This window comes from Arabidopsis lyrata, assembly GCF_000004255.2.
Source record: "Arabidopsis lyrata subsp. lyrata unplaced genomic scaffold ARALYscaffold_3, whole genome shotgun sequence".
Lineage (NCBI taxonomy): Eukaryota > Viridiplantae > Streptophyta > Magnoliopsida > Brassicales > Brassicaceae > Arabidopsis > Arabidopsis lyrata.
This window is the reverse complement of record NW_003302553.1, coordinates 3,336,334-3,361,177: the sequence shown is the minus strand read 5'-3', so window position 1 is coordinate 3,361,177 and position 24,844 is coordinate 3,336,334. Positions and strand designations below refer to the sequence as shown.

Here is a 24,844-nt window from a genome sequence, read left to right as displayed (position 1 = left end):
AGGATACTCTCTTCTAACTTTAAAAGTTCTATGTTATTTTTGGTTTGTGGAGTTAAACTTGAAGTAATAGAACTTTACTCGACTTGTTTCTTTGCATTATCACATACAACATTTTCAGTTTCTTGAACTTGAGTAGCAGAGAGGAAACAACAAATGTCTAGAAAAGTCTATATGAATGTTCAGAGTGGAATGTAACACCTTACTCTAGCTAGTTTGAAACTTCAGTTGAATATATATGCTGGAAATGATCATACTAGTCTGCTTAAGTTGTCTATTTTAGTTTGAGTGGATACTCTCTTCAGTTTTATTGGTGTTTATGTTATAAACTTCCGTTTGATAAATTTCATCTCCCATACGAATAAGAACATCGAGAAAGAAGTTGGTACTAAGTGACCACTAGAATGGTAGATTTCCATCAAATGGAGTGATTATTGAAGACATTGAACAAGGAAAGTTAGATGGAAAAATCAGCTCTTAAAGGGAAAGAGCTGATTAGCCAATCTTGAATGAATTTTTGATAATTAATTTAGGTTTATTAGCCACTTTGTTATTACTTACAATAAAAAATGATCTTTTTCATCATACACATTGTTTAGCTTAGGAGTGGCATTGCTTGTCTTCTACATTGCCATAATGCTTAATTTACTCCACATCAATAAAACCATTTTAGAGATAGACACCAGTCATATGATTCATGTATCTCTCGTAACTATATAAACTTATCATAGGTATATATATTTAACAAATATCATAAGTTCCACCCCAAATTTTCTTTATAACTCCAACAACTCAATCTGAAAATTCAAGAACGAGTAAAAAGTAAAAACTCAAGGAATGTGAGAGTCAATGCACAGTAATACGCCCAACTTTCCTTTATTGGGTTAAGGGACATAAAAAATCTTCGAATGAGACAGGAGAATTCTCTAGTAAGAGACTACGAAAATTTTACATAGCTCATTTGCTTTTAAAGATTTTGTTCTCTCGTAAGCTTTCCGTAGCCCATAGTTTCCATTTTTTTGTGCATCGATAGTTTCATGTTACCAATTAATCAATCAATTCATCTACGAACAATAGACCCACTTGCGGCCATAGGTGCACAAAGTTCTTAGAGCATGTTTATTGGTGAACTAATGTGGGTATCAGCCCATTTTTAATATTTTAAAAATTGATATTGGGCTGAGAATGGGTTGATTCGTCTCACTGAAGTGAGTCTTCTGAACCGACTCATCTCACTACATGTCACTTGCTGAGTGGGGAAAAAAAAATTGAGGGAAAATTAACTAATCATCTCGTCTTCTCTCTTCTCCTCCTTTCTCTCTCTCAGACGACGAAGACGAGGACATCATTCAGCCGCAGCTCACTTGCCGAGATCACCGTCATCGTCTTCGTCGTCTTCCTCATCGGGACATGCTGTTGCGGATGTATCATCTGGTAATTGCTACTGTAAAATCAAATTCAAGAATTTTCCACGCCAGATCGTTTCTGTTCCCGTTCTGTTTCGAATCGAATCGGAATCCGAACCGGAGACAGAGTCTTGGTGTTGCTCCGGTTACGTTTCAACCGTCGCTGCTTGCTTCAGTCTAAACAAGTCTCAGATTGAAAATTTATAAAATTATTTTTTTTATTTTATTGATACCCAATTTTGTTTTACCACTAAACATACAAATTTAACAAAAATCTTATTGAGTATCATTGATTAAACAACTAATTAATTTAATACTAAAAAAAGGCTTATGATACTCATTGGGGTTTATTGATAAACATGCTCTTACCACCTCATTGGCTCCTCTCTCCAAATCCATCAATATAATACATCAAATAGTATAAATTATTTGAATGATGTGACTATCGCAGAATTTCATATATACTTATATATCCTACCTTCCTCTTTCCGTAGCCACAGAATGAATGTAATTACGGATTGTATATATCAAATATAATAGACATTTAATATTCTTCAAAAATGACACTAATAAAGTAACCAGACAATATAAAATTAGTGGCGCGTGCCCGATGTGTGTGTAGACATAATGGAGTCATTCTTGAGTGTTGATGTCATTGTAATTAAATCATTTCCGAGAGACGTCAAGTGTTTTTCTATGAAATATTTAAGTCATGGTACATTTGTACTTTTTTATGTACTCTTCATAGAAGGAATTGTGTGTTGTCAAATAATTGCATCTTTTGAAATTAGATTGCACACTACATAACTAAATGTTAATTTAATCAGAAAATATTCAAACAATTTCATCCACGAACCAATTTGCATATCTTTTGCCAATATTTTGAGATATATGAATGATATGATCAACATATATTATAGATAGTAATAATAGTTAAACAGCGGATAGCTTATAAAAGTAGATGATAAGAAACGTGAGGTATCAATTATCAAATGTATCGTGATGGATAAATTAGGTAAGATGACTATAAGAAAATATAACTGTATTAAGAAATGCGAAGAAAAATAAAAGACAAAAGAAGGCTAAACTAATTAATATTTGTTGCATCTTAATTGGGAATCCTACGTAGCCCACTTTTGTTGTATAAAACTGTTACGTTGATTGTGACTGTTACGTTGAGTGTGACTTCAGCGACTACGTCACGTCTCTCATACGTTTTTTTGTTCATTGAATAATTTTGGTTTCACACACAAATCGAATATTCATACTCCAATATATTCTTGGGATTTCTGATCAAAGTTTATAAGTTTTTTACTGGATTTGAGCAAGAAACTCAGGAAGCAATAAACCAAATGATTAATCAATCGATGGTTTATCAGTTTCTCTCTAAATCAATGGTCTTATAGAGACAAAAGAGGGAAGCTTAGAAACAATTTGCTTAACGTTTTAACGAATATTTGCAAATCGAAAAGTTTAGAACTTTAGATGCATATACTTGCAATTTTATTATATGAAATGAGACGTGTATCAGTATCATGTTATAATTTGGATTCTTAATTTGATTATGATAAAATGATATAAAGCAAGATATAAAGACATATGATCACACACATGATTTATACTGGTTAACTTTTAAAATAAAATTTACGTCCACTTTCCACTATTACATACTCTAATCAATTTTGAAATTGTAATCAATGATCGATCAACATGTTATCCAGATCACACAACAGATTCAACATATCAGTCTCCACAACACAATATTTCGTAAAAAAGATTACGACAACTGAACGTTGTAACCAAAGTGGCATAAATTAGCTATTCCCGCAATTTCGACGTACAGCTAAATTCCCAACTTTTAACAAAAGTTAAATAAATTTTTTTAATATAAAGTAAATAAAGGTAGGATGTGCATTACTTTATATATAAAGCAAAGTTTTGAGAACATATGGACAAAAATGAATATGAATGGAATTTGTGTATAAATTGGAGCCAAGTGTTGGCACACACTTATTAAATTGAAGCCAAGTATTGGCACACGCCTATAAATTATCCCCTCTAAACTCTCCTAGATACTCACTCATCACTACTCATCTCAAGTTCACGTGACTACTTATATAAGCGTTGACTACATAAAGGTAAGATATTTTCTTCACATATCTCATAAGTTCTATGATTTTTCTTAGTATTGCATGTATGTTCTCTATCCCACAAGAATATATCAACACAACACAAGGACAGTTACGTTCCTTGTGTCTACTGTCTAATGTATGGTTATGAACGGTGAGAGAGTATAATTATATATAATGTATAAACAAACATAAATACACAATTTTTAGATTGAATTTGAACCTCATAAACTATATATATAGTTAACTAGATTACGAGTATGATAGTGCAATAGTAAAGCTTTTTCATTTAAATTTAAATGATGTTTGGTGTAAATAACAGCAATACGTCCCAGTTTGTACATGTTTTAGAGAATTGTTTGGATTTTGGTATAAAATATATAACTATAAGAAAGATGATGTCTAACGCTTCAACATAGCAAAATTTGAGTTTTGATGTACACATTTTTAACCATGTTTTAGTTGAAATGAAAAACAAAACATTAGTTGTTAAGTTTATAGGGGCTAGAATCAAATTTCAATTTCAAATATTGTTGCCTAGAATTTATACTTTCCATGTACAAAAACTATATTATTTCTTAATTATCCCAAACTATTTTATTTTTATTTTCCACTTCTATTTTTATAAGACATTAATCTCATTATATTATTACTTTCATATTTTATTACTTCTTTATTATGTAAAGTAATCATTCAAATTTTTTATATAGAAAAAATATTTATTTATTTATTGCAAGGTTGCAACATATAAAAAGTTGGTATAAACACTTCCATATTAATAACATAACGCACAACCAATCAAGTTTTCACCTTATATACTGATCTAAAAGTATTAATATAAGTTTTGGGATAATTAAATTTAATCACATTGTTTCTAAAAAGCATTAAACTCAACGGTAACTAATTAAATTGTGTTATATGGATGGGGGAAGTGGCAATATTGGTAATGAAGTAGACGTTAGAAAAGATGGCCTTATCTTGCGGAACAAACAATTACATACACGACACGCACTATATACAACTCACCTGTGTTGGTCTCTGTTGCCATCTTTTATGTTATTGTTTTCCGACTGTCACCTTCCTTTAACTAATATTATAATTTTAAAGATGTTCATAAATCATAATAGAAAGCTTATTTTTGCTAAGATGAACATGACACGAATCATACAACAAATATATTTTACACTTGCTATATACCGATTTAATCTTAGGTACTTTGAATACTGCTAAAACTAAACGGCCTTCTCAAAACCCTCCCTCTTTTCCTCCCTCCCTCAGAAACCCCTCCCTCGAAAAATAACGTTATGCAATTCTTTAAACAATGCTCGCAAGCATGTGTTTCTAGTAATGCTACAACTTATATAACTTATTACTCTTTTCAACGTCCCAAGGGGCATCAAAGAGATCAAAGATCTTGGAACCGAGGTTCTATGGAAGGAATAATTATTAAGTACTATGTTATTTTTTTATTTACTTAAAATTTTTTTACAAATACCGTTGTCTTCACCGGAATTTCATATCCACGTCAGATATTGTTTCCGCGATTTTTTTAGTTGTACTATGTACGATCGATGACGCCAAAAACTTTAATATCCGCCAAAATTGTAAACGGTATTTTCGTCTTTTAGTCATTTACGAAAAATATAACGATAGCAACTTTTAAGTTAAAATCTAATATATCAAGGGAGAAGACGGAAAAAAATTACAAATTTTCGATGTGCAAGCATGAGAACATTTTGAGGGGAACTTACAAATAAAAATATTAATCAAAATAATAAAGTGTAATTATTGGTCTAGCATGTGATAGTAAACATCTATTTAAAATATTTAATGATTTATTGTAATATTTAAATCATAGTATCAAATTTCTTTAATCAAAAAAAAACTAATTTCAGTTTAATTATATACCAAATTAACCCAAAAATATTTATTAAAATAGTAAAAATATTTAAAAGCTTTTGTAACTGCCGAAAAATTAAAGTAGCTTTTGAATTATTAATTATGTGTTATTTAATGATAACATTTTTTTTGTCAACTAGTGAGTTTCAATTACGCAAGATGATTCACTTTTTTAGTGGAAGATATCAAAAAAATAAATGAAGAGTTTAGAAGAAAAAAAACTCTTTCCCACTATGATGAATATATACAAGTAAGAAAACTTTAAATGAAAACATAATTTATTTACTCGATATTAAAATAGAAGACTCTTTCTCTTTCACAGTCAGCTTCAGTACTATAAGTTTTGTTAAAAGTTCACGAGTACCATATTTTCCTACTGGTTAAAGAATCATAGAAGACTAGAAGTTATATTAATAAACAAGGGCAAACCAAAAAGTTCTAATGGGATTTACTTAATAGAAATATATTACGATGTTTATGCGTACCTATTTTCCTTCAATGAGAATAGAAATTCCATATTATTGGTGTCTTAAGTTTGGACGGAAATAAAGAGCAGCAAAAAAAAAGTTAGGGAAGGAAACCTTTGTTTTCTTTAATAAATATAGAACAAAATTTCTTTTGTTTTATTTTATTTTATTAAATAAGCAAAGATATGCATGCTCATTACGTGTCTATAAATATACAAATACATTTGTGCATAGAATCTACTATAAACGTTCCTTTTGCTTCCCCGATTCTTCGAAACACTTATTGATATCTTCAGATCCACAACAAATTAATTACAGAGACAGTTACGAAGGAAAAGATTTATGACGGAAACTGGTGATGATCTTGCTACGGTTCCAACCAGCGTGACCAAGTCAATCCCATTTCTTGTTATCTTCAAAGATTTAAGGTGTGTGTGTATGTATGTATTTAAGAAATGGTGATGGATACTTTAAAAGAAGTGATGCATAACATTATTTTGTTTGTGTAAAATTGCAGACATGTATTCAGTAGGGATACAATTGGGCGAGAGATTCTAGGCATGGCGTTTCCAACAGCTTTGGCTTTAGCTGCTGATCCAATCGCTTCTCTGATTGATACCGCTTTTGTCGGGCGTTTAGGAGCGGCTCAGCTAGCGGCGGTTGGAGTCTCCATTGCCATATTCAATCAAGCATCTAGAATTACGATGTTCCCACTTGTGAGCCTCACGACTTCGTTTGTGGCAGAGGAAGACACGATGGAGAAGATGAAAGAAGAAGCGAACAAAGCCAGTCTTGTTCATGCAGAAACTATACTTGTTCAAGATTCCTTGGAAAAGGGCATTTCTTCACCTACAAGTAACAATACCAACCAGCCACAGCAACTCCCAGGTAAATTCCGCAAATCTCACTCGACATTGTTCACAACTTTTATAAAAGTTTTTTTTACTGTTGGTTTCTTTTCTTCCCTCTTTTTTTCTTTCCAATTTGTTGTATTTTGGTTGTGTGAAACTAGCTTTGGATACAAAGTCAAATAGTGGAAACAAAGCGACTAAAAAGGGGAAGAGGACCATTAGAACAGCATCAACATCTATGATATTGGGGTTAATCCTCGGCCTTGTGCAAGCTATTTTCTTGATTTTCAGCTCCAAGTTGCTTCTAGGCTTCATGGGAGTGAAACCAGTAAGTTTTCATAGACATGCGCACATATTTGTTTATAGGACAAAATGTTTTTGACTAATTTGAGTTCACTTTGGATAACAGAATTCGCCAATGTTATCACCAGCACACAAGTACTTGAGTATACGAGCTTTGGGGGCCCCTGCATTGCTTCTATCTCTTGCTATGCAAGGCGTCTTTCGTGGCTTCAAGGATACCAAAACTCCTCTCTTTGCCACTGGTAATTAAGTTATAAATTAGATCATATCTTTAATGATCACTCTTCTTAATTTTTAATTATAATATGATTATTCACCCTAGCTAATATAATATTTTGCCTTAATGCATGAAACAGTCGTAGCAGATGTTATCAACATCGCTCTCGACCCCATCTTCATTTTTGTGCTTCGTCTCGGGATCAGCGGTGCAGCCATTGCCCATGTCATTTCTCAGTAAGAGAAATCACTCAACTTTTTCACACATGCAAAAGTGATCATTATTGAATAGTAATCGCTAGGCGCATTCTTGTTTTTTGTACAGCTATAAATAGACTAATGATTTGTTTGTGTATACGTGAAGGTACTTCATGACTCTAATATTGTTCGTCTGCCTCGCAAAGAAAGTTAATTTGATTCCACCAAACTTCGGGGATTTGCAGTTCGGAAGGTTCCTTAAAAATGGTACGTCGGATGCATATTCATTAATTAATATGCACAGACTCCAAAAATATATTAACTTGTTCAATTCAAAAAGTTATCTATATAATAGTAGAGTTTAACCAAATAAGGTCTATATTTAAAATGTAAGAATATTTTTAAGTATACAGTAGTTGAGAAAATGAGAAATGTGGATGTCTAACAAGTACAACTAAAAATGAAAGGGATACTATTGCTGGCGAGGACTATAGCAGTGACGTTTTGTCAGACCTTAGCAGCAGCAATGGCGGCTCGGCTGGGTACAACACCAATGGCTGCTTTTCAGATTTGTTTACAAGTCTGGTTAACTTCTTCTCTTCTCAATGATGGTCTTGCCGTTGCTGGTCAGGTAATCATGTTAATTTTCTCATATGTATAGTTATATGGTTGATCAAGTTTCTATGGAAAATGATCATTCAATACGTTGCAGGCGATCCTGGCTTGTTCGTTTGCTGAGAAGGACTATAACAAAGTGACTGCTGTTGCATCCCGTGTTCTACAGGTTCGGTCCAAAAATCATATTACCAAACCTTAATTTAAAAATTAAAATCATTTTTGTAACGAAAACAAAAATGAATTTGATATGCAGATGGGTTTTGTGTTAGGACTTGGACTGTCCGTTTTTGTTGGACTAGGTCTCTACTTTGGTTCCGGAATATTCTCCAAGGACCCTGCTGTTATTCACCTCATGACCATTGGAATACCGGTATTAATAATCAATAACAAATACTAAAATATAAAAAACATTGAAAATGATTTTACTAATGAGAAGAGGTTATTTATATTTATATTTATGCAGTTTATAGCAGCCACGCAACCAATAAACTCACTCGCCTTTGTATTGGATGGAGTCAATTTTGGAGCATCTGATTTTGCTTACACTGCATACTCCATGGTACACACACCATATACATATGCTATGAAATGACTATTTTTTTTTCTTTTTCTAAATGACTTAAATAATAATCTTTTTTTTCTTGTAATCCAATTATGATGAATCAGGTGGGAGTGGCGGCCATAAGCATTGGAGCAGTAATATATATGGCAAAGACCAATGGTTTCATAGGAATATGGATAGCTCTTACAATCTATATGGGTCTCCGTGCTATTACTGGAATTGCAAGGTATTTAAATTGGGTCATTAATGGGCCTTTACTATATAGCCCATTATAATAGAAGCAGTCGTTGACTCTGGTGTTTGAATTTATTTATGCAGGATGGCAACAGGAACTGGACCGTGGAGGTTCTTGCGTGGAAGATCAACCTCTTCATCTTCCTAGGACTTACTTTATTTATATCGAGTTGCATCTCCTTCTTCCTTCTTCGTTTTTGTTTCTGGTTCTTGTGTTTCTTTTTTTTTTTAACATTTTGCTCGAGAGACAGTTATCTTTTAACAGTTTTACATAAATAATTGGATCAAAAGTTTATCTAGAATGCATATCAAGTTATTAATATATGGAGCCCTCACTGGCTTTTCTATCCAAATAGCACTCTTCTTTGTGAATATTTGGTGTTGATTGAAAAAATAGAAAAAAATAATGGTTTTGATCCTTTTACTAAAGAAAATCGGACCATAGTTATTTCCTTAATTAAGAGCCAAAATTAGGCTCAGATTTTAATTAATGAAGCCATTAGATTTGTCCTTTCTCATTATCTAATAGTATATATTCTAAAGTTTTTCAACTACCTCAAATCTTCTACTGTTTTTGATGAATTCAAAATTTACACTTTAATATTCAAATTTTAAACTTGTGATTAACAAGTAGCTATACTTCAATAGTTAATTATTTCGCTTTTTAGTATGTCTTAGAGTCTAATTCTTGGTTATCAACTATTGCTCTTCGCTTTGACTCAAAACATCTCATATTACAATAATATATCATTCATTTTAACGTGATGGCTATAACTTGATTCCAAAAGGAGCCAAGACATACAAAGCAAAGAACCAATTCCATGACCAGTCTAAGAACACAAGATGCAGACTTGTGATAAAGAGTAAACTTAATCTAAGCGACATGAGAAACCACAATCTCGTCAATGACAGGACCACATAGAGATCCAATATCAGTCTTCTTGGTATGGTAAAAACCACTGAAGAAAGTAATTCTAGTTCTTGCCTCAACCGCCTTGAACTTGAAACTTGCGGTCTTAAAATGACCTCCACCAACGGAAGTGTGTGGTACTTTGAGGGTATCCTTGGCTGCAAAAGCTTCAACCATCATGGAACCATGGCAGTCATTCTTAGCATCTCCAACGACGAAGGAGAGGGTGTAAGTTTGACCTGGAGAAGTTCTAATGACTTGTGCAATGGCACTTTCTTTGCCTGCAACGAGCTCGATAGCAGCATGTCCAAAGGGGACATTAAAGTACTTAGAGTCTATGAATTTCACTGCCTTGAGTGACTCTATGATCCAACCAGGTAAAGGTGATGTGAGATCTTCTTGTTTAGGTGGGAGTAGGACTCCTTGTGTGGAGTTCACAAGACGGTGAGGACCTTCTTCGAACCCTCCGTTCTTCACCAAGTTCCCTACATTTGTCAGAATAATCGAATTATGAAACCAAATTCTTCAATAGATAAAATTGGTAGGGTAATCAACATTATACCAAATCGAACCAAACTACACCAAAAGCAGGATTGACCCAAAATTGGACAATTCATTACTTACTAATTTTTTCTATAGAATTATCAGCATAGTGTATATAATATGACTATAAATCTATAATGTTAATTGAATTTGATTATATATGTATGATTCTTCAGATATTTTTCTATCTAAAATCGAACCGAATATAAACCAAAAGCCAAACTGAACCATGGAATTGTAACTAATTTCGGTTACTGTTATCCAATAACCGGAAACTAAAACCCTAAGAAATTGAACCGGAATCAAAGCAAAGCTTTCAATAATTACCTTTGGTGTAGATTGGATGAACAAGCTCTTTAATGGCGACAGCGTCCAACAAAGGACCACAAGCAGGATCTTCTTGAACTCCAGGATTATGGAAAGTCACAGTAACTTGAGAAGTCTTAGCGACGAAGGCCCAAGCGTACACGTCACCTCCGAAGCTGTTGTAAAGTGTTTGAAGCGGCAAGTCACCGGACTGAGAAGGCACAGAGACTCTAAGAACCTCGTCTTGTGCACAAGTTCTCGACGCACCAAACGTGAGTGCGTAGAGAGAACCTGGCTTCACTTCTAACTTCTGAGAGATTGTGGCTTCGTTTCCGAGCCTCACGGCGTGGACTCCATGAGCCACCGGAAAAAACATGCCTCCCGGCTGAGGACCGCCGGCGATGTACTCGACGAAACCGGTGATTTCCCATTCGGGCAAGGCGGTTTTGCCGATTAGAACTGTTTTTTTCATGTCGGTTTTCTTTGGTGACTCTTCGAAGTTTCCATTACGAAGATATCCTGAAGAAGTAAACAGAGAGATAAATCTTAGATCTAGAGACAAAGATTGAATCTTTTTCATCCAGAAACACCAAATCTTGCTTTAGAATCCTAAGCAAAGAAGACCCATCTTCCAAAATCGAAGCATACCAGAGAAGACAGAGAGAGTGTGTTTGGGATATACCTTCATAAGCAGGGGCTCCAAGAGCAGCACCACAGATGAGTAGCAAGATAGGTAGAATAATGGCTTTGGGAACCGCCATTGTCTCTGTTGTTCTTCCTCGGAGAAGAGTGAGTGAGGGGAGCTTCAGGGGAGAGAGAAAAGGGTCCGAAGAATTTGAGATTGTGAGAGGAAGACGATCTCGAGATGCTACGACTTTATACAAGAAAAAAGTGAAAAGGATTAAAAGCGAGTGGAGAGAGAGGAAATCACGAAGAAAGAGGTAATGTGACTGGACCCCATCGATGGATTTTGTCTGTCTGTCTGTCTTGCTGAACTGAAACCGACTTTTCTCCTTAATTCATGCTCTAATCTCGTATTGGCACTTGTGCCTTGCTTCATTTCTTCACAAGATATTTTTGGCCTTCTTTTTGGTTTATTTGTATGGTAATAAGAGAAATTGAGAGGAACTAAAGTTAGTTAAATTGGTTAGTGTTATTGTCATTGATATATGTTTTTTTATTGTAATGTACTTTTAATTTTAGAGATATTGAAATTTTACTACATAAATCTAAAAATGTTTTCATGCATGCATATACATAAGAGTTATTGTTTCCTCATAACAAAGCTACTGGGAATTTGTCGTCTTTGATGGTAAACTATCTTGGAAATGATACTTAGTAAGCGTAGAGCAATGGCTGATGTCAAAATTATCGATGTGCTAACTATTGAGATTTTTCTACTGAAGTAACTAATAGAGCCAAAACAATGATGTCGGTATTGAACTGACTAAGTTAGGATGGTTGTTTTAAACACACAATGACACAATATTTTGTAAATTTCAATAACCAAGTCGGTAACAGAGCCATAACAGAGCAAATATTCTCAAGAGTCAAAACTTCAAATAATCAAATATAAAACTACTATAGTATGAACTCTACCTTATATACGCGTTTTAAAAAAGAACTGTTCTAACATGTAAAAAACACAAAATAAACCACTCTTAACTTAGTTTATAACTCTAAAAACATCAATAATGAACAACCAAGTCACATATAGGCGGCAGGTGGCAGCAGCACGTATATTATTAATAACGAGTTATTAAAGTATCATTTACTTTGGCATAAAGTTAATTGCACATTCAAAATCAGATTCTTTTTCAAATTGTTTATGCTTGACAAGATCGTATTAGAATTGTACAAGATTGTGGGATATTAATCTGTTGATCTTCTTAAACGGAAATTGCGGCAGATGCAAGTGTAATTATGGAGGTAAAGAAGGTGTTGGCAATTCTGGCTTTGGCTGGTTCCAATAATAATTGGCATTTTAAATGAATATCTCCATCTATACAAAATCAGAGGCATGTGCAATATATTTATGACTATAGGTTTGTTATAGTCAGCGAACGCATGTGACTATCAGCTGAATAATAGTATAACACATCACTAAATTACGTGTTATGTAGGGTCCTTCGCGTTTTCTATCTTATAATGTTATCCACTCGATGCATTTGCCCCCATGCGGCCGCGATTGCTCCATGTTGCAATTATTAATTACGAATGGTTATTATCAATGTCTTCTTTCACTTGCCTTTTCTATGTTTTCACCGGTTTAACTCGTTGTAACCATAATGTTTTATGTAACTAGGTGAAACATATCATTATTGCAACACACACTAGATTAGACATGTGTTTTAATTTGCTCGGGAATATAATAAAACCTAAAAACATGTTCTGTAAGTTATAAACTTATAATATAATCAGTTAATTTAGTAGTTTTAGTTACATAAGAGAAAGTAAATTAAAAACTTAAGGATGCTTTATATTTGATATTTTGTAGTTTGTTCATTGAATAATCAACCCCAACCAAAATTTGTTTTGTATGGGACTTTAGGACCAGGTTTAATTTTGAGCACATTTATACCAAATTGTGGGCCTTTTAAAATAAAGTTTAAATTTGACTAGGGTAGTTTAAAAGAAAAATAAATTTGCTTCCAACAGTTAAAGAATCTTGATTATTTTAGACATCATCGATTTGGTAACAGTAGTATCATTTTACCTTTCATCGAAAATTCACCTATAAAAATTGTGAGAATGGATAAAAGTTTAGAGCCCAAATTTACCTCATAGAAAGCTGGCCCAAAACCAGTTTGGAGCCCAAATGTTTTTCGATTCTCTTCTCTCTCTCTCGTTAATGGCTGGTTGAGAAAGATTCTTCTTTCAGTTCCAATTTCTGCAAGGAGAGAACCCTAATTCTGAAGCATGGCTATCACGGCTTCGATGAGGATTTTGATTGAGCTCAAGGATCTCCTGGAGGACCCTCCTTCAAATTTCACCGCAGGTACTAATAATATTGTTTTTCTAGGCTGATTTCACGTTATTGTTGTAATTTGAGGTCTGAGTTGATAAAGGAATTGAGTCTTATTGTAACGTTTAGAGATCCAAATTGTTCAGTAAGATAATACTAATTTATCCCACCTTGCAGTCCTTGAAGAGCTCAAGCATGAATTCTGTGAGCTGAGAAGGGTTAGAAATCTTAAACTTTGATTAACTCTTTTAGATATCAAGGCAATGGTCTAACATTAACTAACCGTCTTGTGATGTTATACAGAGAATTCAGATAAAGAATGTGGAACTTGAGATACTGAAACTAAGTGACAAAAAGAGGTTTGTTGATGAAGTTATGAGTGGGGAAATCATAGTGAACAATAGGGAGAAAGCTGATCTTTTTCAGGAGTTGAGACAGAGAGGATTCACACAATTCCCGAACAAGGCCAAGCCTGCTGGACCATTTGATGCTGCTGAAGAATTTGATGATGAGCTGCTGTTACTAGAAAACAAAGTGAAGTTTATCGGTGGAGTAATCAGTGGAGAAATCAAAGCGATTAACAAGAAGAAAGCTGATCTTGTTCTGGAGTTGAGACAGAGAGGATTCACACCATTTCCGAACAATGCCAAGGCTGTCGAAGGTGCAGTCTCTGGAGCATTTGATGCAGCTGAAGAATCTGACTATGGCTACCTATTGTCATTGGCTATAAAAACCATGTCTCAGGAGAAAGTCGAGCAGTTTTTGGCAGAAGCTGATGAGTCTTTTGACATGGAACTGCAGAAACTTGATAGCAACGATGCTCATACAGCTGAAAAAGAGAGTGACGCAGCACAGATCAAGAAGATCAAAGCAGACCATTTCTCTGGATGATGAGAGGATGATCATGATCAGATGACTTGGGATATATATATAAAATAGAGACTAATGTTTGATGGGTAGTAGTAGTCAAGTATGAAGTATCGGTCAAGTGATTAGTGGATCAGTATTTTGATTATAGGAAGTAAACGAATATATCTACTAGTAAGTGATTAGTGGAGAAGTATTTTGAGTAATGGAAGTAAACGATCAAATCTATAATTCCAAAATACATAAATCTACTTAAGTTTCTCCCTTCGTCTTCTTTTAGATTTGGTGTTATTATCCTAATGGAAAACTTGGTTACTCTTAACGTTTCGGGGAGATTTATGTTTGGCACAAAACTCTAGATCATTTGTTGTCATTAGATTAAATAGACATATGAATCTTTTCGTTTTGCACAAATAAGTTTTTTAATGTCACTCTCCGCGTCTTTTGTCAATACTAATTAATAAATTTACCAAGTCAAGTTTTTGGATTTCTAAGTTTTTTATTGCTCTACTTAGTAGTAGGAAATCTTCTCTTCTATAATTTGATATAAATACTGTAATTGGAAAAGTTTTTGGGTAAAAATTCAACAACTGTCTATACATAAATCCCAAAATTGTATAGTGAAGAACACAATTGTGGTCTGACGTGGAAGCTTTTGATTGGAAGAAGCAACACGCACTCGGTTTCTTTGGCTGCATCTAAAAAACACGGTTGATTAAGGTTGAGATGAGAAAAAGCATCTTATCTATCTCTGCGTCCAAACCAAAACTCACAGAGCTCACAAAAGAGACGACCCTTTCTACTACACACACAAACTGCTAATTAATTCATTAATACTTATAATTATTACATTATCGATCCTTATATTATTATTATGAATAAATTAAATTAAAAAAAAAAAAGAGAGAAAGAAGCGATCTCTAAAATCAAATCTCGATTTTTTTTTTTTCCGTTTGGAGGCGAGAGGAATAATTTTTGTATATGGCCTTTCACGTAGCTTGCCCAATTACATGGTATCTATCTATCTATCTATCTCTTCCTTAAACGCTTCACTATTATCTCTTAATCGCGTCCTTTTGTTGTAGTCGTCGGATCTGCAATTGCTCCTTAGGGTTTTCTCGGGATCTCCGTGGAGCCAATGCGAAAGAGGAGTTTTTGAAAGAGGTTAATCGAGTGGAGGAGTTTCTCAAGGATCCTTGTGTTTCTTCTAAGGTTTTTGATGGAGGTACCGTTCAGGTTAGGGTTCCTAAGGTTGTTCCTGCTCCTCAGACGGTTTCGATTTTGGGGGTTGGAGATGGTGCTATTGGTTCGGGAGTTGATGAATTGGCGGAGGAAGCTTCGGCTCAGAAGAAACGTGTTGCTCTTCAGAGACAAGCTGCTGTTACGGTTGAAGCTGCTGAGGATTATGCTCGGAGGTTTGAATCTGGGGTCAATGACGTGAGTTTTTTTTTCCTAATTGCTTTTGTTATTAGGAAGATGATATTAAAATTTGGTTGACATTTGTTTGTTGCCTCAAAAAATGTCATCTTTTACTTCTAAAGCCTTTTTCTGTATTGACTTAGCTTTGATTGAGCTTTTTGTTTGTTTGTTTGTTGTACAGCTTACCTCAAACGATCATGCTGGTGAAGAAGTAGTTCACTCCGGCATGAATATAATGTGCAGAATGTGCTTTCTAGGAGAAGGTGAAGGAAGTGAGAGAGCAAGGAGAATGCTTTCCTGTAAAACCTGTGGAAAGAAGTATCACAAGAATTGTTTAAAGTCTTGGGCTCAACATAGAGGTACTTATATTCTATTTGTTTCTGTTCTTTTCTTGGCTTGCTAAAGTCTTTTTTTTTTTTTTGGTCTAATTGCTGTAAGTTGCAGATTTATTTCATTGGAGTTCATGGAGTTGTCCCTCTTGCCGGGTTTGTGAGGTGATTTCTTCTTAGTTTCTCATTTTCTTGTTTGTGATATCTGTTGATAAAACATATCAATCTTTTTTATTTAACGAAACATGTTGTCTATTTAACGGAACAGATATAAAAGTGTTAGTCTAACTGCTTTATAGAGTGTCCTTAGATCTTTGAACCTGCCTCACTGAGTCTTTACCATCCTTAGGTCTGCCGTAGAACAGGAGATCCTAACAAATTCATGTTCTGCAAAAGGTGTGATGCTGCTTACCATTGTTATTGCCAACATCCTCCACACAAGGTATCTGACAGATAGCCTCTTCATGTGATTATCTTTTAAACTAAAGTAAATTGGCTTATTTAGTTTATCATGACCGCACAGAATGTAAGTTCTGGGCCATATCTCTGCCCAAAGCATACAAGATGCCACAGCTGTGATTCTACTGTCCCTGGAAATGGCCTAAGTGTCAGGTATACATTCTTAGTCTTTTGCGGGTAGGTTAGTCTTACAAGTGAGCAGACCAATTTGCTTTGTTTGGCTAGTTAAGGATTTGCAGATTGATTGCCCTATTAAAAGTCTGTTGATCAGTTTTGTTCTCTTTTGTTTTCTAATGTAACAGGTGGTTTTTATCATATACTTGCTGTGATGCTTGTGGCAGATTGTTTGTGAAGGGAAATTATTGCCCTGTATGCTTGAAGGTATTTATTTTCAGCAAAATGAGTCTTAGCAATAGCATTATCATGGCCTTTATTTTTTAATGCGTGATTCCCGTAGGAAAACATCACGCTTCTTTTGTGTCGCATTAACAAGGTTGCTTATCTTGTATAGGTGTATAGGGATTCGGAATCAACCCCAATGGTATGCTGCGATATTTGTCAACGCTGGGTGCATTGCCATTGCGATGGAATAAGGTTCGTTCTCATTTTTTTGTTGTAAACATAATTATCTCTGTTGCATCTGCCATCTGATATATACTTCCAATTAGATTGAGTCATATTTTAGATATGCATAGCAAAATGTATTTGAGTTATATTAAATCTGGAATTGTTTGCCTCTTTAAACTGTCATGCAGTGATGACAAATATCTGCAGTTTCAAGTTGACGGAAAGCTACAATATAAATGTGCCACATGCCGTGGGGAGTGTTATCAGGTATGTCTGTTCCTGTTATCCTGTTATTAGTACCCTCGCTTCTTAGTCACTCAGATCATTCTTCTTGGTTCTTATTATCATATAAGTAATGCTCGTAGAGCTGGGGGTTTTCCTTTGAAATGGAAAGAGGATTCAGTAGTACAATTTGTTAGTGTGTTGATCATATAAGTTTTCCTGGTTTTCAAATTCTATCTTTGGCTTCTCAGGTGAAGGATCTTCAGGATGCAGTTCAAGAACTTTGGAAGAAAAAAGATGTGGTGGACAAAGAGTTGATTGCTAGTTTAAGGGCTGCTGCTGGTTTGCCAACAGACGAGGAAATATTTTCGATATTTCCATTTTCAGATGATGATGAAAATGGACCCGTATCTGGGCGCTCACTGAAGTTTTCTATTAAAGGTTTGGTGGAAAAATCCCCAAAGAAAAGCAAGGAGTATGGGAAACACTCTTTAAGTAAAAAGCATGCTAGTAAAAAAGGTAGTCACACTAAGTTAGAGCCTGAACTTCATCAGGAGGTTGGATCTGAGAGACTCCGACTAGGTGGTGTTAGAATTGATAATGTGGGGTTTCAGATAAACGAACAATCAGACGTTAATTCTTCTGTAGCTGGAATTTGCTCAACACATGAACCTAAGATTGTAAAACACAAGAGGGTTGATGATGTTATGGTGACTGATGAAGAAAAGCCATCAAGGATAGTCAGAATAAAGTGTAGCAAGCCTCATGATTCTGATAGCGAGGATACCCTAAGGAATGCAGGGGAGGAGAAATCTGTAAAGGCAAAGAAGTTGGTTATTAATCTGGGTGCTAGGAAAATAAATGTCAGTGGTTCTTCGAAGTCCAATGTGGTTTCTCATTTATCGAGGGACAAAGATCAGTCCACTTTGGGTGGTATGTTGAGATCTTTTTTATAGTACACAACCACATAAAGACTTTTTTGCATTATCATTAAGTGGACAATAAATAACTCTTGAACATAAGCAAGTATATAGTTTCTCTAAATTTCTGCCAATGATGTATTTCTGCAGGAGATAAAGTTGATCAGACTGGCGAAGTAAGAACCCTGAAGATCTCTGGAAGGTTTGGGAAAACTCAATCTGAAGGAAGTAAAGCTACATTTGGTTCGATCACACAGTTCCCTGCATCAACAAGTGAAGGAAATCATGTGGATGACAAAACATCCATCTCACCAGCATTACAGAAAGAAGCAAGACCTCTGCTGAAATTTAAACTCAGGAAACCTAATTCAGGAGATCAGACATCTTCGGTTACAACGCAGTCTGAAGATGAAAAACTGAGTTCTGCGAAGGGCCAAAGATCAAAGAGAAAGAGACCTTCAAGCTTAGTGGACATGGCTTCATTGAAAGAGGACGGTGAAGCTACAACACATTCTCATCAGGATAGTTCAAGGAACGACGAGATGATGGATGCTAACTGGATTTTGAAAAAGTTGGGTAAAGATTCAATAGGAAAGAGAGTCGAAGTCCATGGATCTCAAAACTCATGGTAAGTTGATCGTCTTAACTAATTTAGCAACTGTGGTTGGCCTGCTTATTGTATCCAAAGCCAAATGTCTAAAATGAATAATACGTTTACTGTTAAAGGCATAAGGGAACAGTGACAGATGTTTCTGGAGACACATCCACATTGTCGGTTTCTCTAGATGATGGAAGCATCAAGACATTTGAACTTGGGAAGCACAGTGTCCGCTTCATACCGCAAAAGCAAAAGAGGTCGAGGAGCTGATTGGACCATCGAGCAGTGCTTTAGTCACTAACTTTCTGCGTGCGAGCCATGAAGAAGATTTGATTGTTGGGGCATTTCATACTTTTATAGGTCTTTCTGGTGGTAATTATCAGTAAGATGGAAAGTGCCAAACTGTGTAGATATTACTTGTGGTATTGAAGGTAGCTATGATCTGGTTAAGACTCAATTGGTCGTTCCCTGTAACTTACTCACTTCCTAGGTCCGTAGTTTTTGCAGACTCATGTAACAATTTGTTCAAATTCAAGCTTGTGAGAAATCTTTGTTACTAGACGGCAAAATATGGTATAAACATATATCGAAGGGGAAATCAAACAGGGGGTGGTGGCAAATCAATAAGAAGCCAAAAGCCAACACAGTCATCAGAATCTAAGTCATCTTGAATTGCAAGAAAATGCAAACCTCCACTTGCTTTCTTTGCAGATTCCCAAGCTTCAGCTTCATCAGTAGTAACAGGTGTCTTCTTGTAGGTTGCGTAGACATACCTTGTCGCGATCCCAACAGATAGAATCAAACATCCTTTGGAACTGTCTGCTTCAATCGAACATACTTCAAGCCCATTCATCCAAGCTATAATGATCAAGTATAAAACTCAGAATCAAAAACCACTTTCAACAACAAAACTAACTTGTTCCAAAAGATGGTCTAACAAGAAACCACACATTTACCTGCTAGAGGTTTCGCTCGTGAAGTAGCAACAGAGAGACCAGGAATCAGTGTATTTTCATCCACTTCAATGCCAAGCAAATCCAAGTCTAAGGTAGCACCAAACACAAACTTCTCCTCAAAGTCTGAGATCTCCTCTCTAACAGCTGAGTAAGGTAGTTGAACAAATGCCCATTTCTCCCCAAACAAGTTCTCCGGAAGATTCATTGGAAAGGGATTGTCTAGAGACAGAAGAGGCAATGATCCCTTTTGAAACCCGGGATGACGCGTGTACACAGTGTCATAACGTTCTTGCAACCAAAGAAACAGAGACAGACACTGTAATACAGAGATTTAGTTTTGTTTATCAACTTGTTCTTCTAACATAGAAGTAAAACAAGTAAACAAAAAAATGTAACTCACCCGTTTACTAGGCACTGCCTTTATGGCAAGCTCTTTGCAAGCTTTTGTGATAATGGTTTGCATCTGTGACCTACAAAACCAACTTAAACCATTAGATTACATTTCTATTTACTAAGAAAAAGAAAAAAAGACTACTCCTTTAGTACCTGAAGAAGCGAATCTTCTCAGGAAGAGGAACACCCAAGTCTTGAGTGATGGTAACAATGGCGTCTTTGAGGGTAATACTATTAATGACATTATTGGGGAAGTATTTAGTGACTTGAAGGGAGAGTGAAGCATCACAAACCACAAGCTCCCAAATCTTTTTCCCTCTGGAATCAAGAATTGGCCTCGAGCAGAAATCCAATTCCCACTCTTTGATGCTATCGGCATCGGATTCCGGATCCAGATAACTAAGCTCCGACGTTGGATCATCTTCCTCTACTTCATTAGCTACCTCTTGTTCTTTTGTAATCGACAGTGAGCTCTCAGGCAACGATCTAGACACGAAACGACAGCGTTTCAACAGAGTTTCGGAGGAGAAGAGATGATGAGTTTTGATGGGTTTAGTAAAAGAAGAAGGTTTAGGGATTCTCGGAAGTGATGGTGTCTGGATTCGAGTGGTGTTAAAGCCTAACGTCGCCATTGAAAAGGAGTAAGCTTTAGCACGAAGAATAGAAGAAGAAGAAGAAGAAGAAGAAACGATTTATCCTTTTCGGTTACTCCTTCCTCATCCACAAAGATATTTCAATAATAAAAATAATATTTTTATTTGGCTCTTTTTTTTTTTGGTGGTTACTTATATATATATATATAAATTGAAAAAACTTCAAGCCAAAACAAAGCTTAATTTTGAAGAAACAAGTGTTATAAATTGATCATGACGATGAGGAATGGTATTGAGCTATTAGTGAGACGAGTTTCAGCGATACCTCAACACTCGATTTCTTCTAGCTCCCATTTTCTTCCTCAATTTTGCACTTCTTCTTCTGCATCCCCCAGTTCCAAGCTATTCATCGGAGGTTCGAATGAGTTAGTATTATAACAAAATACCCACATTTACATATTTAGATGAAAATAAATGATTTTGATACCCGTAAGTATGCAGGATTGTCCTGCTCTGTGGATGAGCAATCTCTCAAAGACGCTTTCTCTTCCTTTGGAGAGGTTGCAGAAGGTATTTTTCTTCTATAAACTCCTCCAGGTGTTCGATGAAATGTCTGAATGAGTCTTTGGTTATGAATTTTGGGAATTTATGGATTTATCTGATCCTTTGTACTTTGTAGATTTATCTAATCCTATTTAGATTCTTTAATGTGTCAAATATAAATGTGTTCTCAGTTAGGATTGCGTACGACAAAGGAAGTGGGAGATCAAGAGGATTTGGTTTTGTTGATTTTGCAGAGGAAGGTGATGCTCTATCTGCAAAAGACGCCATGGATGGAAAGGTAAAACCAAAAAGAAAAAGGATTTGTGTTCCTATCACTATGAATGGTTTCTTAAGTGATTCTCTCTGTTGTAGGGATTATTGGGTCGGCCGTTGAGAATAAGTTTTGCCCTTGAAAGAGTACGTGGTGGTCCTGTGGTTGTTCCACGTCTTGGGAAATCAAAGAGAGACAGAGAACGAGTCTTCAAGTGATGGCAGCATCTCGTAGAGACTTAAACCAAATGACAAGAGTCAGCATTGTTGTACAAGTTCATGGTTGGATCTTTGTTGTGGAATCGAAGTCTATAAACTATCATATAGTATTATGATTTGTAGTGTGAAAGACTTTGCTTTGTATCATACAATGATACAATAATGGAGAAAAGATAGAAAAACTGTTTGAGACAACGATTTTACACAAAAAAAATGAAGAGTGGCTTACGATTTGTACTAGACAGCTAATTTAAGTCGTGTGTTGAGTTTGGATGCACTGAGGATTGAGGAAGACAGTGAATGAAGAAACACTTGGTTTATTGATGATGAAGAAGAAAGAATAGGAATTTGGAGAAGTGGTCCATTCAAGGTTTGATCTCAGGTCATAGGCATTGGTTTGCTATCTAAAAAGGATCTGAAAAGAATAAATGCTTGACGGGGACGGTGTAAAGGCACTTCATGACCAGCTCCTGCTACTGTCACTAATGTAAGTCCTTTGTAAACTTGACTCCACCCACCTACCTAAAAATTACAATACAATGCCCCTCAAATCAATATCTGAATATTATGCGTAGATATTAACATGAGAAAACTCCAATTTCTTTACCTTGCCATGGTCGTACCACGGGTACCAGTTCGTGATCGTTGCTAGCTTCAGTGCATCTACAGAGTATCGGGTAGCGGTTACAGGAACAACCGCATCTGTATCCCCACTGCATATTATGTAGGGAGATTGATCAAGAAATCTTCATTTGTAATCAAGACTTTACATACATCTACACTAGTCTCATCTGTAATCGTTCATTTCCTAAAGTGAACATCACAAAGTTCAATACAAAATTGGTACCTGAAGATCCATATTTTGAGACCTGCAGTAATCAATTCTCTGTATATAGGAAGCATAGACAGAGGAGAATCTTCCCAATAGCTTCCTACAATGTCACTGCAAGAGAAAAAAAAAAAAAACTCAAAATCTCAATCAAAGTTTTATACCTTTAAAAACAACCAGAAATCAAACTTTGTTTTCAGCTGACCTGCATGCTTTCCAGGGGTAAGGTAAGCGAGTGACGTTTGCGTGGAGAGCCTTCTGAACGTCCGCACGGTTAAAGTACACATTCGAATATCTCTCTGTACAAGGATCATAAGCTCTTGACATCCATGGCTGAGTTAACAATACAAAGTTGTAGCATATTAGTCCAAAGAAACAAACAACAAAACCAATCTGAAAATGCTTTCGGATGTGTGAAACTTACGTAGCGACCCTTTAAGAAGCTCTTAAGTGCTACAGTACTGTTGCAAGGTTTGGTGAAAATGCTATACGGATCGATATTTCCTTGCTCTAGTTCGGCATTTCTCAGAGCCACCATACACTGCAGTGAAGGATGCTGAGATGATTCTGAGTAGCACGCGGTCTTTAGTTGGTGATACGTTGAATCGGATATGAGACCATGATTCCACCAATATTCAAATGTTCCTATATAATCATGATAGTCATCTGTAACAGCATTTCCCACCTGGATAAGCAGACTTTTAAAAATCCCAAAGTTCATAAACTTGTAAAAAGTCTGAAAGTTTTTCAAATCTTTACCATAAAACCTTTGAGGTTTATAGCCGGGTTCTTGAAGCCCTTGTTTCTTTCATGGACAAGTTTAGACAATTGAGGAACAAAATGACCTGCCCAAGAGAGAAACTCAAGACTAAGACATCAGCCATTTGAATGTAATTGATGAGAGCTTGAAGGTAGAAACTGAAACCTGCATAGCTTTCTCCAACAATGTAAAAATCCCTATGTTTGTATTGTGGAAACCTCTCAAACCAGTTGACAAGAAATCTATACGAATCTTCAGCTACAGATTCATCAAGACAACACGACATTAATTAAAGCTCAAGGTAGTCTGATTAAAATTCAGACAAAAAAAGATTCAAGGAGCAGAACCAGTTCTCTGATCACCGGTTGTGTAAAGATCTGAAGTTGTGTTTGAATATGAGAAACCAACTCCAGCTGGAGACTCCAAGAATAGCAGGTTTGCCACTGAGAGACAGAGAGAGCAAATCGGAATCGGAATTGTGAAGAGAAGAGCAAATAATGGTGCCAGAGATTTAGAGAAAAAGATGTTACATTGATTCCAAGCATAAAGTTTGGGATGAAGAGTCTTGCCATCAGAACCAACACGAAAAGGTCCAATTTCTTCAGCAGCACCATAAGCAACAGAAGAACAACCAGGGCCACCATTGAGCCACAGAACCAAAGGTCTAAACTTTGGGTCACGGGTCGATGGAGACTCGACCAACCAGTAGAACAAAGCCCTTCCACGTACTTCATTCACAGTGACATAGCCTGAGTACTGTCTAAAATCGACATTACTAGGTTGTCCAGGTAACTTACTGATTCTGTCTCTCAATTGTTCTTCCACATAAGAAGCATTACATGAAGAAGAGATTGTGAGTAGGAGAATGATTAGAAGAAAAGAGTAATCCATGAAAATCAGATCTAAGAGAGTTAGATCTGATGGAACTCTGAATTTCCTCACGATTTGGAACTTCTTTTAGAGACACATTTAATTTTTCTCCAAGTCAAACCTTACAGTTACTTAACAGAACAGCGCACTACTACAGTACTACTGTCTTCCGATACTCATCAACTTTTTATTTTTGTTTGGTCAAAAGAAAAAAAAATCTTTTTACTTCAGTCTTTTCATATTTTTACCCCCCAATTCTAGGAGGGGCTTTTTTGTCCGACATTATTCAGGTCTGACATCATGGGCATGCCTGATTTTTCTTGAGGCTATAATATAACTGTCTTAATTGTGTTTTCTAAAAATTAGCATTACTTTTGAGTGTTTTGTTGTTTGACAGTTTACTATCCAAATTTTTTTTTTTTTTTA

General features: G+C 35.6%; 7 protein-coding genes across 7 annotated transcripts; 4 read left to right on the top strand and 3 right to left on the bottom strand.

The window, feature by feature from the left end:
- The first annotated feature begins 3,434 nt into the window (after positions 1–3,434).
- On the top strand, positions 3,435–9,233 carry LOC9318635 (protein DETOXIFICATION 43). The gene is made up of 13 exons (XM_021031766.1): positions 3,435–3,541; positions 6,217–6,326; positions 6,416–6,786; positions 6,911–7,077; positions 7,159–7,294; positions 7,409–7,505; positions 7,633–7,733; positions 7,934–8,097; positions 8,179–8,250; positions 8,338–8,454; positions 8,548–8,643; positions 8,751–8,872; positions 8,965–9,233. Exons 2-13 carry the CDS (start codon positions 6,241–6,243, stop codon positions 9,026–9,028), a joined length of 1,593 nt encoding a protein of 530 aa, XP_020887425.1. The 5' UTR covers positions 3,435–3,541; positions 6,217–6,240; the 3' UTR covers positions 9,029–9,233.
- Positions 9,234–9,593: 360 nt separating this feature from the next.
- LOC9320744 lies at positions 9,594–11,777 on the bottom strand. Its single transcript, XM_021031767.1, has 3 exons — positions 11,322–11,777; positions 10,661–11,158; positions 9,594–10,275 (listed from the first exon to the last, which is right to left on the bottom strand). The coding sequence occupies exons 1-3, from the start codon at positions 11,398–11,400 to the stop codon at positions 9,755–9,757; spliced, it is 1,098 nt and encodes a 365-aa protein (XP_020887426.1). The 5' UTR covers positions 11,401–11,777; the 3' UTR covers positions 9,594–9,754.
- Positions 11,778–13,507: 1,730 nt separating this feature from the next.
- LOC9320743 (DNA topoisomerase 2) lies at positions 13,508–14,736 on the top strand. The gene is made up of 3 exons (XM_002884631.2): positions 13,508–13,637; positions 13,782–13,822; positions 13,908–14,736. Exons 1-3 carry the CDS (start codon positions 13,559–13,561, stop codon positions 14,493–14,495), a joined length of 708 nt encoding a protein of 235 aa, XP_002884677.1. The 5' UTR covers positions 13,508–13,558; the 3' UTR covers positions 14,496–14,736.
- A 422-nt stretch (positions 14,737–15,158) lies between these two features.
- LOC9318634 lies at positions 15,159–19,544 on the top strand. Its single transcript, XM_002884630.2, has 12 exons — positions 15,159–15,484; positions 15,557–15,908; positions 16,072–16,249; positions 16,335–16,384; positions 16,569–16,661; positions 16,743–16,831; positions 16,981–17,059; positions 17,190–17,272; positions 17,434–17,512; positions 17,719–18,400; positions 18,538–19,015; positions 19,114–19,544. Exons 1-12 carry the CDS (start codon positions 15,453–15,455, stop codon positions 19,253–19,255), a joined length of 2,337 nt encoding a protein of 778 aa, XP_002884676.1. The 5' UTR covers positions 15,159–15,452; the 3' UTR covers positions 19,256–19,544.
- On the bottom strand, positions 19,516–21,044 carry LOC9320742 (protein TAB2 homolog, chloroplastic). Its single transcript, XM_002882520.2, has 4 exons — positions 20,488–21,044; positions 20,342–20,411; positions 19,942–20,257; positions 19,516–19,843 (listed from the first exon to the last, which is right to left on the bottom strand). Exons 1-4 carry the CDS (start codon positions 20,964–20,966, stop codon positions 19,584–19,586), a joined length of 1,125 nt encoding a protein of 374 aa, XP_002882566.1. The 5' UTR covers positions 20,967–21,044; the 3' UTR covers positions 19,516–19,583.
- Positions 21,045–21,091: 47 nt separating this feature from the next.
- LOC9318633 (glycine-rich RNA-binding protein 4, mitochondrial) lies at positions 21,092–22,173 on the top strand. Its single transcript, XM_002884629.2, has 4 exons — positions 21,092–21,342; positions 21,429–21,497; positions 21,662–21,768; positions 21,843–22,173. Exons 1-4 carry the CDS (start codon positions 21,201–21,203, stop codon positions 21,957–21,959), a joined length of 435 nt encoding a protein of 144 aa, XP_002884675.2. The 5' UTR covers positions 21,092–21,200; the 3' UTR covers positions 21,960–22,173.
- LOC9320741 (serine carboxypeptidase-like 27) lies at positions 22,093–24,611 on the bottom strand. Its single transcript, XM_002882519.2, has 9 exons — positions 24,079–24,611; positions 23,896–23,991; positions 23,714–23,806; positions 23,548–23,633; positions 23,213–23,473; positions 22,994–23,121; positions 22,807–22,902; positions 22,567–22,672; positions 22,093–22,481 (listed from the first exon to the last, which is right to left on the bottom strand). Exons 1-9 carry the CDS (start codon positions 24,437–24,439, stop codon positions 22,338–22,340), a joined length of 1,371 nt encoding a protein of 456 aa, XP_002882565.1. The 5' UTR covers positions 24,440–24,611; the 3' UTR covers positions 22,093–22,337.
- Positions 24,612–24,844: the final 233 nt, after the last annotated feature.